This window comes from Lontra canadensis, unplaced genomic scaffold, assembly GCF_010015895.1.
Source record: "Lontra canadensis isolate GAN:19392208 unplaced genomic scaffold, GSC_riverotter_1.0 scaffold92, whole genome shotgun sequence".
In the NCBI taxonomy this organism is placed as follows: Eukaryota; Metazoa; Chordata; class Mammalia; order Carnivora; family Mustelidae; genus Lontra; species Lontra canadensis.
Window position 1 is genome coordinate 2274666 of NW_022631086.1, and position 14750 is coordinate 2289415.

A 14750-nucleotide genomic window follows, 5' to 3' on the forward strand; every position below is an offset into this window, starting at 1 on the left:
GTACAAATCTACTTGTCAAGTGTTGGAAGTGGTCTCTTTCTCTATCCTACATAAATTTAGCCCAGAGTGCTGCAGCTAAGAGTTTGGAATCTTCCTATGTATGTCAGTAGGAGTTAGAAAAGGAACAAGAAAAGGAGCCTCTTACCCCAAAAGCAGTTTGGAGGTGGCCCAGAGGAAGAAACTTAGCAATTTAGCTGAGGAAATGACGAGAAGGAAATTGTTTAGTGTCTCAGGAACCATGTGGAATTCCAAGATAAGAAAAACAGTTGCTAATTTGAGTATAAAAGCAGGAAACATGATACACTTGTTTCCTTTCATGCAAACACAAGTATATGAGGGGTTGTGTGAAAATTATTTTTCTCTTGCTGAACCACAAAGACATAGAATCAAAGTGCTTCTTTTGGACATACTGGCTTTTCTTTCTTTCTTTTTTTCTTCTGTCTCTTCTATTTCTTGTGGATATTATGGCTAATAACACAACAAGTTTAGGGAGTCCATGGCCAGAAAACTTTTGGGGTAAGATATTTTCTTTAACTGTTTTTAATTTAAAATTAGGATGCAGAAAATATACTGCATAATTTATTAAAACATTGAAAATCTGAGACATTTTGTTTACCATAAACTGATTATTTAAGTTTTCATAGGTTTATTATAATAAGTATATTCATGTAAAATATCTTTAAAGTGGGTTATGAAGACACTCAAGAAGAATCTGGGCAACAAGTACAGATTTTGGCTGGTGTTAAAAATATAATTAGGAAATACTGAGAATAAAAATGAGAAAAATAAAAGATGGAAGTAATTGTTTAGAATATGATAATGTGGGTTTTGTTGGAAAATTAAGTTTTATTTGTCTTAAGGTTATAAATTATATGTATTATATTAATGAAATCAAGAATAGAGGTTACTTTACTTACACTGTCAATGTTATACTTTTTAATTTCCAAAGTGAATCAAAATAGCAAAATCTATACTTTAGGAGTGTGATGACACAGATAAAATAAGGAATCTTATAAAATTAGACGAAGAAAAAAGTTTAGTCCAAAAAGTTCACTGGAAACAACATCCCACATTTAATATTAAAAGGAAAACTATCACGGGGGAAAAGAAGCAATATAAAAGTATTTTTTTGGCTGAGTTCAGACACAGCTACTAGTTAGTTAAGCAACAACAGCAAGGTAAAGCTGAGGTTGAAATAACTAGTTTTTCAAGGCTAAAGAAGGGAAGGGCTAGGGAAGAAGGGCTAAGATGTAAAATTGGTAGCTATTCTTGGATTCAGGGAAATTTTAAAAATAAAGGGAGAAGTTTCAGTTAAATTAGGAAAAAATTTTTTTTAAAGGAGACAATGGAGTCTCTGAAGAGATCGATAGTCCTAGTTATTAGTCCAGAACAAGTTTTTAGTTCCCTCAAGGAACTATTTCATACTTTCTTTTGTGATTTGTGAGGATGCTTTGGAAACTATCAGTGAAAGTGAACAGCAGTGTTGACTGTCCCTAACAACCCCACCTAGTTGTCCGCCATCATACAAATGTGCATGAAGGGAATGAATTCATTTTTTTTTTTTTAAACCATCAACCCTTTGTGTTTGCTTCAGGCCTGGAAAGGAGGGATATTAGTGAATATCCTAATCTAATTATTAAAAAAAAATAGGAAGAAAGTAAGTTATGTTTGCATATTGTAAAGAATAGCTTTGGTGATAAATAATTCCAGGGAGACACCAACACACAATATGCCTTAGAATTATGGAAGTCTTCCTTATATATTTGTTTTATATATATACATACATATATATATATATGTATGTATATCTTCCTTATATATATGATATACATATACATCTTCATTTATAGAGAAAGTGAATGTATCAGACACACACTGAACATAGCTAGAGTCTGTTTACACTATATTCATCATTACAAATTTTACTGTATAAATTAGTCAGAAGTAAAGTAGTTCTTACTGTAGAAATTAACCTGTTAAAGCCAGATATGTTTTTTTTCCAGACCATTTGAAGTTAAATTTCAAGTTTACTTGAGTAAAAGGAATTATTAGCCACTGACTGAAACACGGGTAATAATTACAAAATGAACCTGAATTAATAAGAGAATGCTTAATTGAAGTCTATTTGCCAATCCTAGAAAACGGATTCTTTTTAAATATAAAAATTTGTGCTGGAGAAGGAATTAAAACTCATTGTTCCAAAGACAGTTGCTACTGTTTCTTTGTCTTAGTATGTGAATACAATGGAAAATGGAAATACTGAAAACCAGGAAGGGGAGTGTTACATTGATAAGCATTAACAAAACCAATACAAATATGTTGAGCAGATATATTGGGGATGATTTAGGGAAAAATATGAAAGATTTAATTATTTCTTCTGGGGTAAAAAATATTAAGCGTAAAATGTAAAAATCTGAATGTAAATATACCACATGTAAAAATTTCCTAAGCTATAAATGCTTTTTATATTTTTATTTTTTGTATCTAAATGGATATCTGTTGTGATCACTGACTCCACAAATACATTATTTTGAAAACCTTATAGAGTACAATGTGCTATCTATTGTACCCCAAGTCAATTGTCTGACTGACATTTCAAATTTAGAGAAAAAAGATAGAATAGTTGAGAAAAGTAAGACTTGTACATTGAATCATATAAATTTCTCAAACTTAACACACTTAAGATGTATAAAAAGTTTTCCAGATAAGATTATTTTTTTGGTTTACTTTAATAAATGCTGAAAAATAAGATAATGATACCAGGTTATTACCAATAATAATAGCTTGCATTTTCATGGTAATCACCCACTAAAACTTACTTAATGGTGTGCAAGCATTAGAGTAATCAGTGCAAGAGGGCGCAAAAAAATTGGTTTGAGACTGATAACCCAGCTGAAGACCACCGTGTTTCCCACTTTTGCTTTCTGTAATGCATTTCCCTTCTCTATAAACATTCGCCACCGAAGCAGCAGGAACCAAAACCTATAAAAGTTTGCTGCATCTCGCCTTCATGAAACAAGATAATAAGGATACACATGTAGCCTTAACCTTGGTTATCTTTTTGATACTTAGAGTCCTAAAGAAAACATAGTTTTGGTTGAATTTCCTGCCTCACCATGCTTTTTTTTTTTTTTTCTCTTGGCTTGCACTGTGAAAAATTGGGGGAATTATTGGTTCAGGGCTTGCCTTCATTCACCTCACTTAATTCTTACCAAAACTATGTCTGTCTTCAAGAATATCACACTCCTAGAGATTCTATCTCCATAGGTATACAAATATATGCCTACTTTATTATGGAGTAACACAAGACAATATATGCAAAAATGGCAACAATTGTTATGAGTGTTTTAAAAAAATGGCTGAGATGGTCCGAAAATCTTTCTTAGAAGAAAAAATGAGGCTTTACCTGTTCCTATAAGTCAGATAAGGTTGAAAGAGAGAGAGAATCCTTAGAAGGGCATTTTAGTCATTCATGTTCCCTACATTAACTTACTAACTCATTCACTTATCTATGGATCCAGCTCATCAGTTTACTCAGAAGCACTGACTGACCCCCCACTATATATTAGTCAGTGGGTTAGGTGTTAGTGATACAAGTAAGGCATAGTTGGACAATTTCAGGGATTTCAGAAGAAATATTATCAGCCAATATGCAGAAGCAAAAACACACCATCTTCCTGGTGGTGATGACTTGAGGCAGATTTGTGTAAAGTTTTGAATGTCAGTGTAAAAGTTTAACCTGATTTAACAAAATAATTTTAAATTTTGTGACTTCAGATCTCCCTGTTTTCCTTTTCCTTAGGACTTTTCTCTAAGGTTGGAAAGGGCATAGGGTGGGGATGGGGGTTATATACTAAGGAGGGAATTGGAAGAAGAGGGCCTCTGATTCTTGATCAAGTTCTGGTCTTTGCTGACATCTGCTGATGCATACTTCTCATCTGTTTTTAGGACATCCCCCTTCCCCTCCTTGTCTCCACTGCTGAGGGCTCTTACCATAAAAATCTGGCTCATGAGGTCCATGCAACATTTGTTAATGGAATGGTTTTTCCTTTCTTTATGTCCCCTCTGGTCTACTGCCTTTCATTCAGGTAATTGTCCATCTGTCTCAATGGTTCAGAACAATATTGGATGCTCTCCCATAATCCTCAAGTTGTAAAAGCCTCTTGAGGTTGGGCTGTTTATCAGGTGCCCTAGACTCATATGTACCAATGTCTACCATCCCCACTTCTACTTTGCACATCAGATACCCAGGGTTTCTCAGAGGAGCCTGTCACCTTCCCCATCTGGACCCCAGAAAGCTAAGAATGGATACCAGCTTCTCTGGGATTCTCTAAATCAATCTATAACCCATCACGGGCAGAGACAGAGTGATGATGGCTTCTCCAAAACCCTTACTAGTCACATACTTTAAAGCCCTTCTCCTTGTCTCTCCAGAAGTTTTTTGCACTGCTTCTGATAATTGACTTGTTATGCACTGAATGTTTGTGTCATTCCCCTTCAAATCCATACGTTGAAGCCTTGACAGTGCAACAGATGGTATTTGGAGATGGGGAGGTAATTAGATTTAAATTAGGTCATGAGCATGGGGGCTGCCTGATATGTTTAGTGGCCTGAGGAAAAAAAGGAAGAGAGATTGTTCTCTCTCTCAGTCTCTGCGAGTGTGCACTGAGGAAAAGGTAAGTGAGGACACAGTGAGAAGAGGGTCACCTGCAAGCTAGGAAGCTCTCACCAGCCCCCAGACCATGCTGGCACCTTGATCTTGGACTTTCAAGTCCCCAGGACAATGAGAAACAAGTGTCTATTGCTTGAGCTATGTAGACTATGGTATTTTGTATGGCAGCCTGTACTGACAAGGACATGACTCATACACTGTGGTTCATTTTTCCCAATACTGTACTTTGTGGTAAAAAGATATATTTTTGAGTCCTTTAGACTCAACATTTTCAAACTCCAACCAACAAACAAAACACTCTTAATCTCTCTCAAAATATCTAGTGAATTACAGGAAAACAACATTCCTCTATTCTATATATTTAATATTCCAGTTAGAAATTCTAAGCATTAGTTTTTCTCTTTTTCTATGTATGCTTGCTAACAGTACTGATCCTCTCCAAGGTAATCAAAGAGATGAAAGGTTGTGAATTGATTTCTTGGGGAATCAAGTGTCAAGGGGAGAAAACCTTGGTTAGTAGCTGAAAATTCTATTCCTTAGCCTATAAAAATCTGGCTTTTAAAAGTCTACCCCCAGCAGATGGGAGCAGGATGTTTCCAGAGAAACTGGGGACAGAGTGAGCTTACGAACTGGACATACACACCCCAATGGTGTCCTCTATATTCCCTCCTCCTAAATACTATTATTTACTATTATATTTCAAAGGCATGCCTTTAATTTGTGTTTTTAAAACTCTTGGACGTGTATGCATCATTGCATATTACTATACTATTATATTTCATATGTATACCTTTAATTTGTGTTTTTAAAACTCTTGGACATGTATGCATCATTGCATATTAACAGCCTACCAATTATTTCCCTTAACTCAGTTACCTAGAAAGCTTGAAAAACAAGTGTTTATAAATGCTTCTCTATAAAACTGGTGCATCTGAGTTATATAGAAAAAATTGAAAATGCATCTCTCACTGAGCTTCATGCTCAGAGCTAATGATTCAGTAAGGATGAGCCTAGAAACCTGTAACAGGACACTGACTTTGGAGTTCCTGCATCTACATTCATAAGAGAAATTTGTCTGTAATAGTCTTTTCTTTTGGTAGCTTTGTTACATTTTGGTATTAATGCTATGCAGGTCTCAAAAGACAAGTTAGAAGTGTTTCCTATATTTCTATTATCTGGAATAGGTTGTGCAAGATTGGCATTGTTTTTTGTTTAAATGCTTTAGAAAAGTCACCATTGTAATTATCCATAGCATTTTTAATAGGAAAATTTTAAATGATGGAGCCACTGTCTTTAACAATAGTGGATTACTCAGATTTTCTATTGATTCTTCTATTTGGTATGGAATTTGTATTTTCTAAAAATTTTCCCACTTACATTTCCAAATATATTGCCTTAAAGTTGTTTAGGATATTCTCTCATATGTTTTTCCAATATTTCCTTATGAAAATGTTAAAATATATAGAAACACATAAGGGATTTTTGCAGAGAATACCCATAAGTCTACCACTTAGGTTCCATCACTGGCATTTTTACAATGCTTTTTTAATTCACCAATCTATTAGTTTATATTTCAAAGCAGATTGGAGATGTCCATATATTTCCTCTTAATTACATAAGCATGTATATCATTAATCAGAATTCAATACTTTTATTTTTTTTTCTCTTTAAGGTCAAATTTACCTACAATGAAATGTGTAAAATAAATAATAATGAAGTGCACAGATCATAAATGAACATTTGCTGAATTTTGACAAACATGTACACACCTGAGTAACTCAAACCCCAATCATAATAAATATTATCACCAACCCCCAAAATTCCCTAATTTCACATCCTGGTCAAGTCCTGTCTACACCATCCCCAGAGGAAACCATTATTTTGATTTTTTTTTTACAACAGATTAGTTTTGTGTGTTCTTCTAGAACTTCATATAAATGAAATCAGACAGTATTTACCCTTTTGGCTACTAAGAATAAAGGTGTAACAGAGATATTCCTGTAAAAGTTGCTTGTTGATATATGTTTTCATTATTCTTGATAACTTCCTAGAAGTGCAAATGCTGGTCATTGCATTGCTGTATGTTTGATTTTACAAGAAATTGTCAAGCCTTTTTTCTAAAGTGGTTATGCAATTTACTTTTTACAACAATGAATGAAGACTCCAGTTTTTCATATCTTTTCCAATAGCTCTTCTTTATTCTTTACCCTTTAGGTTATAGCTTTTCTGGTCAGTTTTACCTTACTGTGGTTTACCTTACTGTGGTTTCAGTTTGCATTTCCCTGATGGCTAATGATGATGAGCAGGGGGTGGCAAGGTATGACTTACAGGCAAATATGATGTATTGTCTGATTTTATAAATAAAGTTTTATTGGGACATCTGTTTATGTGTTTATGCTGTTTTGTGCTACAACAGAGTTGAGTGATTTCAATAATGTATGACCTGAAAAGCCTAAAATATTTGCTATGTGGGTCTTCACAGAAAAAAAAAAAATGTTGATTCTTGACATTTAACATCTTCTCTTGTGCTTATTCATCTTTGAATATCTATTTTGAAGAAGTGTCTGTTCATTTCTTTGACCCATTTTTACTTTCTTTACCTTTTCTTTGTTGTTTTGTTTTGTTTTGTTTTGTTTTTTTTGTCTTTTTATTACTGACTGTGAAAGTCCTTCACATATTCTGGTTACGAGTCAATTGTCAGATATATATTTATAAATGTTTTCTACCTGTCTGTGGCTTGCTTATTTATTTGTTTACATGTCTTTTGCTGAGCAGATTTAAAATTTTTCAAGTCCAATCTATCTACCTAGATATCACTTATCTACTGTGTGTGTGTGTGTGTGTGTGTGTGTGTGTGTGTATTTTAAAGAAAATAAAATAGTCTTTTCTATTTACACTGATACTATTTTATTAGTATTATTTCCCTTCAAGCTAAAGATTTCCTTGAACAAAGCTTTTAATGTAGAGCTGCTAAGGATGAATTTTTCTCCTACACCTGAAAGATTCTTTATTTCACCAGTATTCTTAAAGGATAATTTCCATAATATACAATTCTGGGTTGATTAGTTTTTAATTCTTTTGAATTATGATTGTATCTTACTAGAGATTAGTAGTTAGTCCAATAATTAGTTTTTATGAATGTAATATTTCATTATTACATTGTTGTTTTTAATTTGGGTGCTTTCAGTTTATCTTTGATCTTCAGCTATTTGATTATGACGTGACTATGTATGGTTCTATATATAAATATATATATATTTTTTTCTTGCTTGGTATTTCTAAGACTCTTGAATCTATAAATTAGTTTCTTTCACTAATTTTGAAAAAATTCAGCCTTATTTCTTTGAATAGTTTTTATCTTCATTCTCTCTTTGCTTTTGGTACTATAATTACACATATATTAAATATTTTTATATTATTTCATAATTCTTTGAGACTCTGTTCCCCCCACCAATTATTTTTTCTCTATTTTTCAAATTGTATAATTTCTATTATTTTATCTTTAAGTTTACTGACTCATTTCACTGTTATCTTTTTAAAAAGATTTTATTTCTTTATTTTGAGAGAGAGAAAGAGTGGGCATACTCACACATGCACACATGATTGAGGGAGGGGCAGAAGGAGAGGGACAGAGAGAATCTCAAGCAGATTCCCTGCTGAGCACAGAGCCCAACTTGGGGCTCTATATCATGACCCCGAGAACATGACCCAAACTGAAATCAAGAGTTGGACGTTTGATTGACTGAGCCATCCAGGTGATCCTCTTCTCACTGTCATCTTAAATTCAATGTTAGATTCATTGAGTGAATTTTTTTAGTTTTGATATTCTTAGTTCCATTTGGTTCTTGTCTTTTTTTAAGATTGTATTATTTGTTTCAGAGAAAGAGGGAGAGAGAGAGAGAGTGCAAGCAGGGAGAGCAGCAGGCAGATAGGAAAAAATAGGCTCCCCATTGAAGAGGGAGCCTGATGTGGAGCTCCATACCAGAACCCTGGGATCATGACCCAAGCCAAAGGCAGATACCTAACGAACCGAGCCACCCAAATATCTCCAATTGGTTCTTTTATAGAGTTTGTATTTTCTGCTAATATTTCCCACTTTTCATTCATTATGAATGCTTTCCTTCATATCATTGATCCTAAATATACAAGTTTAAAATTTTTATCTGTTAACTCCAATATCTGGTCATTTTAGGCTATGTCTTTGTTGACTACTTTCTCTCCCAAGAATCAGTCACATTTCCTTGTTTCCCCATATGTTAAGTACTTTTATACTGTATCATGGACATTTTGAATGGGCCTTTGGATTCTGCTGTATTACCTTGAAGAGATTTTTTGTCCCCCCAGTTTGTTCTCACAGGCAAATAACTTTGTTGAGAACTCAAACTACAAAAACTTATAAAGCCTGTCTCTTAGTGGGCCACTCAGGTATCAGTTTAAGACAGTTAATTTTTTTTATGTTCTCTAGCTGTGCTATTTGAAACATGTGATGTGGTTCTGGAGTCAGCTGTAAATATGGGAAACGTTTATCAATAAACTTTTGAGATCCTCTTCTTGGCATTCTCTTTTCTAAGATTTTTCTCTCTCATATTTAAGCAGCTCTGGTCGCCACAATCTCTGTCTTCTGTTTCTCCAAACTGGAAATACTGGAGGTTTTCAATTGGTATTTTACCTGCTGACATAATTAAGATTGGAAACTGTCCTTAGTTAGAAGTTTTGAAAACTGGGAAATTCGCCTACTGCTTGGTATTCTTGTCTTCCAAGCGTCAACTTCTCTCTATAAGCTACTTACATTTGGTCATTTATTCATTGCCTTTAGGTAGGATTTTTTTGAGGGGGAGGAAAGCATTGTTGTTTCCAGTGCTTAGTCCTTGTACCTGGAAAATCAGTCCATAAAAGCCAACTTGGAATCCTCTCTTCATGTGTTTTCACTGTCTACATAATCTGTTCTAATACCATCTTCTTAATTTCTGATATTGGTAATTCACTCTCCCTCCCTCCTTCTCCCTGCTTCCTATCTTGATCATTCCTACCAGTAGTTAATCAATTTTTTATTAGATTTTCTTTTTCATGGAAACCACATTTGGTTTTGATAATTCTGCCTCTTTGTCTCTTTCTTTTTTTCTTTGTTCTATGTCATTACATTCTGCTTTATTTTAATTATTTACTGTATTCCATTTTACTTGTGTTTGATTTAGCTGTTTTTGTTAGCTTCTTGGTATAGAAGCTTATATCATTGATTTTTCAGCCTTTCTTCTTTTTAAGTGTATGCCTCTAAAGCTACACATTTTCCTCTACACACAGCTTTTGGTGTATTTCACATGTTTTGATATTTCATATTTTTAATATAATTCAGTTAAAATATCTTCTGACTTTCATCAGATATTTTTATTTGGTTATTTTTATAGGTTCCCATTATTTGTTGAAAATTTTCAACTTGTTATATATTTTCTTTAACATATTAACTCATAGTTATCTTAATATTTGTGTCTGATAACTGTAATATCTTGATAATTTATAGTTATTTTTCTATAGTATACTTGTTCTCTTAGTTTTTGCTTATTTGATCTGGTCTCTTGGAATGCTTATAATTTGTTATTTATGCTCAGTATTATTTTGGGCATTGTAGAAACAACTTAAGGCCCTGAATAAGACTATCTTTTTCTAGAAGGAATTAATTTTTCTTCTGGAGTTAGTTGGGGTCATTTCATTTTATTCTAATCTGATCTGATATGTACTTGCATTTCTACCTTGGTGAGGTCTGCTCTTTCTCCTATTTGCTATCACTCTTAGGGAGTAGCTTTGCAGGGGCCCTTCAGTGTCTGGAATGTTCCCAGAGTCCATCTTCCTTGGCAGTTCTTAACTCCAATTTTTGTTTTCCAAATCTACTTAAATTGCATAGAATTCTACTCAGATTTTTTCGCCTCTCTTTATAGATTATTGTCACATGAGTTTTTTTTTCCTCCTGGAATTTGTTCTTTTGAGTTAGCAGTTTTGGCAGGTCTTTGAGGGCTTCAAACAGATTTAAAAAATATATATTTTTAATATTTATCTTTGAACTATTCTCAGTGTTTTCCTATAGATTAATCATAAGTAAAAAAAAGGTATGCTACAGTCTTCCTTTTGAATTTACTTTTTACTCTAATAACAGTGTTGACTAATTATATTCCGAATATGGCTTATTATACTCTATGCCCTTAGTCAAACCACTTACAAATCTTCTTTTGTTTATTTGACCCACAGTCATGCACAAAAAAACAACTCAAATCTCATTTCTTTCATCAAGCTTTTTCTAACCATTCTCGATGTAAGTTATGTTATCTTTCATTTGTAATGACCCTTTTATAGCCCATGACACTTACCTATCTTATTTACTTCTAAAAAAGAGTATATGAGTCTAGTTTCTATTAATCTTGAAGGAAAAGGAAAACCAAGAGTGCACATTAGGCATCAGAGGCAGGACAAGATGAAATTTTAAATAGGGGGAGCAGGGTAGGCCTAAATAAGAAAGCAACTTCTGAATGAAAACTTGAAGTTAGCCATGGAGATAGCCAGGGAATTTCAGGAATAGATTACTACTGGTCAAAGCCTTAGGTCAGGAACACATCCAGTGTATTTAAGGAATGGTGTAGATGGGGCGAAGACAGAGGAAGAGTAAAAAATGAGCACAGATAATTGAGAAAAGGTCCAAATCGAACTTAAAGAACATTTTTAGAAGTTTGCTTTTGCCCTGGGAGAAGTGGAGAAAAAACTGATGTGATTTGACTTAAATTTTCAAAGGTTCAGTCTGGCTACTGTATTAAGAATAGAGTGTTGCTGGGGGCTGAAGGCGATGATAAAAGCAGGAAGACCAGATAGACGGTCTGAATATTTCAGTTCAGAGGTGGTGGTCACTTGAACTAGGGAGATAACAGAGTAGATAAGAGGAGTTGAATATTGCATATATTGTAGGAAAAAACCAAATGGGATTTACTGGCAGATAAGCTACACATAGAAAATACTTAGTCTTTGTTTACTTTATTATAATTAATTGAGTTTTCTATTATGTTATTCTCTAAAATATTATTGTCAAATTGTTATTCTCTTTAAAAATATTTTTGTAAAATTCTTATTATTGCATGAACCATCCTCCTATTACTCTACAGTATCAAGAACAGGAGAGCTTGCTTTAGTATTAACAGAGCTTCTAATTCTTACAATTGCAAAAGGTTTTATGAATTGATCAGTGTTCCATTCTCTTGACACTGATAAAATCACTTTTCAGATACTGGAACAGTTCAATAAAAGACCACTAGATGGTGACCTCTACTAAATTTTAATACTATGAACAGCCTCTGAAGCATTGATTTGACGTCCTGAAAGCCAGATTCAATATTAGAATCTTGGAATTGAAAGATGCTATAGTGGCCATTATTATTAGGTCAGGAAGTGTCAAATGACTTGAGTACATTATACAACTATTAGTAGAAAGAGTTATTATTCATTGAGGATTTAGGTACCAGCCCTTTGTTATTTGTATAGACACACGTTACAAATCAGGATAAGGATACCTAATTTATATGACTTACCTTACTGATGTTAAAATTTGTTCCTTTTGCCTTCAAAGGAAGACCTGAATTTTTAGACCTGAATTTTTAAGCATAATTGTTTTGGTCTCATAAATTGCATTATATTGTAGTTATATGAAGTAAAATTATGGCTCACTTTTTCTCCCCTAAGATTATTGATAAATAAGAAGGCAAAATGTGCTTTAAGAAAAATATCTGAGCCATTGTATTTTTCAGGTACATTTTTTTAATAGTACCTTTAGAAAAAAGGGCTTCCAGGGGCGCCTGGGTGGCTCAGTGGGTTAAAGCTTCTGCCTTCGGCTCAGATAATGATCTCAGGGTCCTGGGGCTCAGATAATGATCTCAGGGTCCTGGGATCAAGCCCCACATTGGGCTCTCTGCTCAGCAGGGAGCCTGCTTCCCTTTCTCTCTCTCTGCCTGCCTTTCTGCCTACTTGTGATCTCTGTCAGATAAATAAATAAAATCTTAAAAAAAAAAAAAAGAAAAAAAGGCTTCCAAAATTTATTACCAAAATCTGCCAGAATGGAATTATATATATGAAAAGTTAAAGCTGTAGGGCCAATAGATTCTGTTTTCATTATATATTTTCTGGATTCTAATTCGATTCAGAAAAATTATTAACTCCAGTTAAATTTAAAAAAATCCCTATGAAAGACCGTTCTGAAACAGGCTATACTAAAATTATGGTTCGAATAGATAAAGGGTATTAAGAAGACACTTACCTTGATGAGGACCGAGAAATGTATAGAATTGTTCAATCATTACACTGTACACCTGAAACTAATATAACACTGTATGTTAATTAAAGTTAATAAAAAATTTAAAAAACACATGACTTGGCATTTCTTTCTGATTGCTTTTCTGTATTTCTACACTTGTTTTTGCAGTTCTGATATTTAAAGGAGCTTAACAAGATAAGCTTTTTACCAGTAGTTCAGCAAGTCTTAGAGACTCACGTCATTATGAACATTTGTAACTATTAAAAAATTCTGCACATAGAACAATGGCATGAGAATTAGTACGATAATTTCTAAACAGAGATCTGACTGACTTTATGGTTTAGGAAGTACATGCACTCAACTGAACAATGAAAATTAAGCAAAAGGAGTATCCATATCAAAAGGAGTATGTTTTTTTTAATGTTATTTTTATAAGTTCTGTAAGCTCCATCTTATCTTATTTTATATTCATTGAAAATGTAACTCATTTATTATTAATGTATATGTAGTGTTCTCATGATTGTCATGTATATTTAAAATTTATTATTTAATCTTTTTCAGATATCTATATAACTCTAGATAGTCTACTTAAAATAGTAATATGGTATTTTGAGTCATTATTACATATCCTGCCTACCATTTCCCCAAATTTAGATTGCTTTCTTATATTTAATACTATAGTATCTTGAATGTTATAGATAATATAGCTCTACCATGTCAAATACTATATTTAATATTTTATTAAATATATTTAGTGATACTCTATATGATGGCACAGATGATAGCTCTAGCATGTTAAATATTATATTTAGTATTATAATATCATAAATATTATAATACTATATATAAATATTATGAAGCCATAAAGAATCATCATTTAAAATAGATTTCTTGTCAAACTGCTCTCTTAGAAATACTGTTCTAGTTCTAGTGTGTCACCAAAATAAGCCTTTTACTCACAAAACTGAAATTTTTCACTTAAGAACGTTTTGATAGTTGAACATATTCTTTAACCGCTGGTATACTGGAGTTTAAATGTTACTCTTATTTTCTTATGTCAGAATAATGTATTTTGGAAATCAAACAGTCACCTGGCACATAAATCTATTTCTTACTCCATGTTTTTTGGTTGTCTTTGCTAATTTTCTCAATTTAATAGAGAAGACATTATTTTACTTTGAATCTACCTTTTAAAAGTTTCTAATTTTTTTTTTCTTGAAACAGAACCTTATGCTATTTTTCAGTAAAGAGAAACCGTTAGGAACATTTTATTTGTTAGGAGAGACAGAGAGAATCTCAAAGGGTACAAACACTGAGACCTTGCATAGAAACTCCTGGAACCCTTAAATGCTTCTTTACTGGATAACTGAATCTATTTTCTCTTTCAAGATTCTAGTTTTATCTCCATTTAGTTGAAATAAAGTGAATGTATCTCTTTAATATCATATATTATGTCTGCTTATATCCTGAGATATTTAGAAGTCTCAATCAGACTCTATGTTTACATTACTTTATACATAAAAGCAGGGCATATACTTTGCAAACGAGTCTTCTCATTTTACGTCATACATAAGTAAAAGCAGTAGTCCCCTGATCAGTGCTAGTTGTCAGTATTCAGTTATTAAAATAAACTAACTTAGTTCTACCACATGAACCTTAGACACTATTTCAATATCATTAAAATTGGGATTCAGAGGGGCGCCTGGGTGGCTCAGTGGGTTAAGCCGCTGCCTTCGGCTGGGGTGATGATCTCAGGGTCCTGGGATCGAGTCCCGCATCGGGCTCTCTGCTCAG

The 14750-nt window shown here is 33.2% G+C and overlaps 1 protein-coding gene across 1 annotated transcript in view; it reads left to right on the plus strand.

Moving 5' to 3' along the window:
* Nucleotides 1-316: 316 nt before the first annotated feature.
* MYCT1 (MYC target 1) overlaps nt 317-14750 on the plus strand; it is a 25487-nt gene continuing 11053 nt past the window's right edge. Inside the window, 2 exon segments of the mRNA XM_032836349.1 lie at nt 317-415; nt 417-516. Coding sequence (XP_032692240.1) covers nt 317-415; nt 417-516 — 199 coding nt within the window.